This window comes from Buceros rhinoceros, unplaced genomic scaffold, assembly GCF_000710305.1.
Source record: "Buceros rhinoceros silvestris isolate BGI_N320 unplaced genomic scaffold, ASM71030v1 scaffold7620, whole genome shotgun sequence".
In the NCBI taxonomy this organism is placed as follows: Eukaryota; Metazoa; Chordata; class Aves; order Bucerotiformes; family Bucerotidae; genus Buceros; species Buceros rhinoceros.
Genome location: NW_010390099.1, coordinates 50,293 through 52,108, shown reverse-complemented (window position 1 = coordinate 52,108; position 1,816 = coordinate 50,293). Strand labels below are relative to the sequence as shown.

The 1,816-nt window shown below is 46.7% G+C and overlaps 1 protein-coding gene across 1 annotated transcript in view; it reads right to left on the bottom strand.

The window, feature by feature from the left end:
* TNIP3 (TNFAIP3 interacting protein 3) overlaps positions 1–1,816 on the bottom strand; it is a gene marked incomplete at its 5' end in the record, with an annotated part of 59,327 nt that overhangs the window by 7,729 nt on the left and 49,782 nt on the right. Inside the window, 1 exon segment of the mRNA XM_010136492.1 lies at positions 708–722. Coding sequence (XP_010134794.1) covers positions 708–722 — 15 coding nt within the window.

Sequence of the window (1,816 nt, the reverse complement as noted above, 5' to 3'; positions counted from 1 at the left end):
GGGAATCCAACCAAACCACCTTATTATTTTAATTAGGGAATGACCACTGGTATCTCTGAAAACAAGTGTATAAAAATCCCCTTTTTCTTCTTAGTGGTTTCATAGATAAATAGTATTTGCCGAAGTAAATTTAAAATATATGAGAATATATAAAGTATAACTTATCAACCATATATTGAAATTGCTGCAGTTTCTCCTCTTTGTGCGCAGATTTCTGTTGGTTATGCTTTGATTTGCACATGGCAACACTAGGTGCAATTCAGTACCAAAGACGCTGGAACAGCAGGGAAGAAAATCCCGCAACTACCAAGAGCATATGAACATCTTGGGGCATATAGTGAGGGAAGAAAGTCTGCACAGAGAGCACCAAGACTTTTCCAGACCTGGAGCTAATTCTAAAACCAGTACAAAATCTTGATCTGGAACCAAAACCAAACTGGGAAGCAACAGATTTAGTCACTGGTGAGGATGGCACTGAGAGCACCACGTTATTCTCCCGTCATCAACATTCTGAGAGAAAAAAATCAGTGTCCTTGTGAAATGGGAGAGGGTGGGAACCTTACCGAGTGCTGTTGCTGCTCACGCGCCCTGCGAGACGCTGGATGCACGCGAGGATCTTGATAGTGAAGAACCAACCCACAACTCCCATAATTAGCACACGGTGAGAGGAAGACCGGAGGTGGGTAGCCAGGCCTCTCAGACTGTACCGGGAGGTCTTTTGTCTGTCAAAAAATAAGAGAAACAAATAGAAACACATCAGCAGCGGGATACAAGGACCAACAAAATATTCACCCACAAATTCATCAGTAGAAAGCAACCAGGTCCTGTCTCAGCACGGGTCACAAGGCTGTTGTTTAGCCCCTTCACGATTTAAAAAATTATTTAAGAAAGCCAGCTTGTGCCACACCGGAGTCTTGATGCTTTTTGTGCGAGCAAATACTGGATCCAAGATATGGCAAGCACATTTCTGGGTGTTTTCTGCATTCAGGAAACATTTTTCATTACACACAGTAGCTTTCAACAGTTGGAAGCAGAACTACACGGACAGGCACTTATGTAACAAGAAAAATAAATAATTCTGGTAACGGAACAAAGCCAATGGCCTCAAGACTTGGGTCTGCCTTTTCTTAGGCCCCTGTGTCCCAGCAGAGTCAACGGAAGTTTTCTTAAGGACAGAGCAAGGAGGGGCATAAGATGATTAACATGCTGTGATTCTAGTCGACGAGTCACAACTCGTAGACATAAGAAAACAAACTAATAACTGTTCCATATGGCTCCTCTCCTGTTTAAGATCCTCCACAAGCTCTGTTTTATCAGATCCCAAGGCAGGAAGAGGCAAACAAGAAGACCTCGATGCAATGCAGGGACAGTCGAGCGGTACACACACAGTACACAGCACTCGTACAGCCCTTCGGGTGCGTGGCACACAGGCAGAGCTGATGCTGTTCCTCCTGGTCCAAAGGGGCTGGGGAGGAGTGGGAAAGGCCCTCTAGCCCCATTTCTAGTCCCCCCTTCACTGTCACTGCTGGGAACAGTTCTCACAGCAGCCAGTAACCAGCTAGGGGTGTGCTCCTACGCTAACAATTCTCTGCCTTCTTGAATCACCCAGCAGCAGGCTGGTGGGCGGACAGCCTGAACAGTCCTGCACGCCGACACACTGCTCCGAGGTATTTCCACACGCTGGGGATGCCCCGAGTGACGAATCACGGCATTCCCTCTGGCATTGCTCTTTTTACACTTGCGTGAAATTGCTTCCAAGTACCCGAAAATGTTCTGCCAAGTCTGAGGCGATCCTGCAGCAGCACCCAGCATCGGC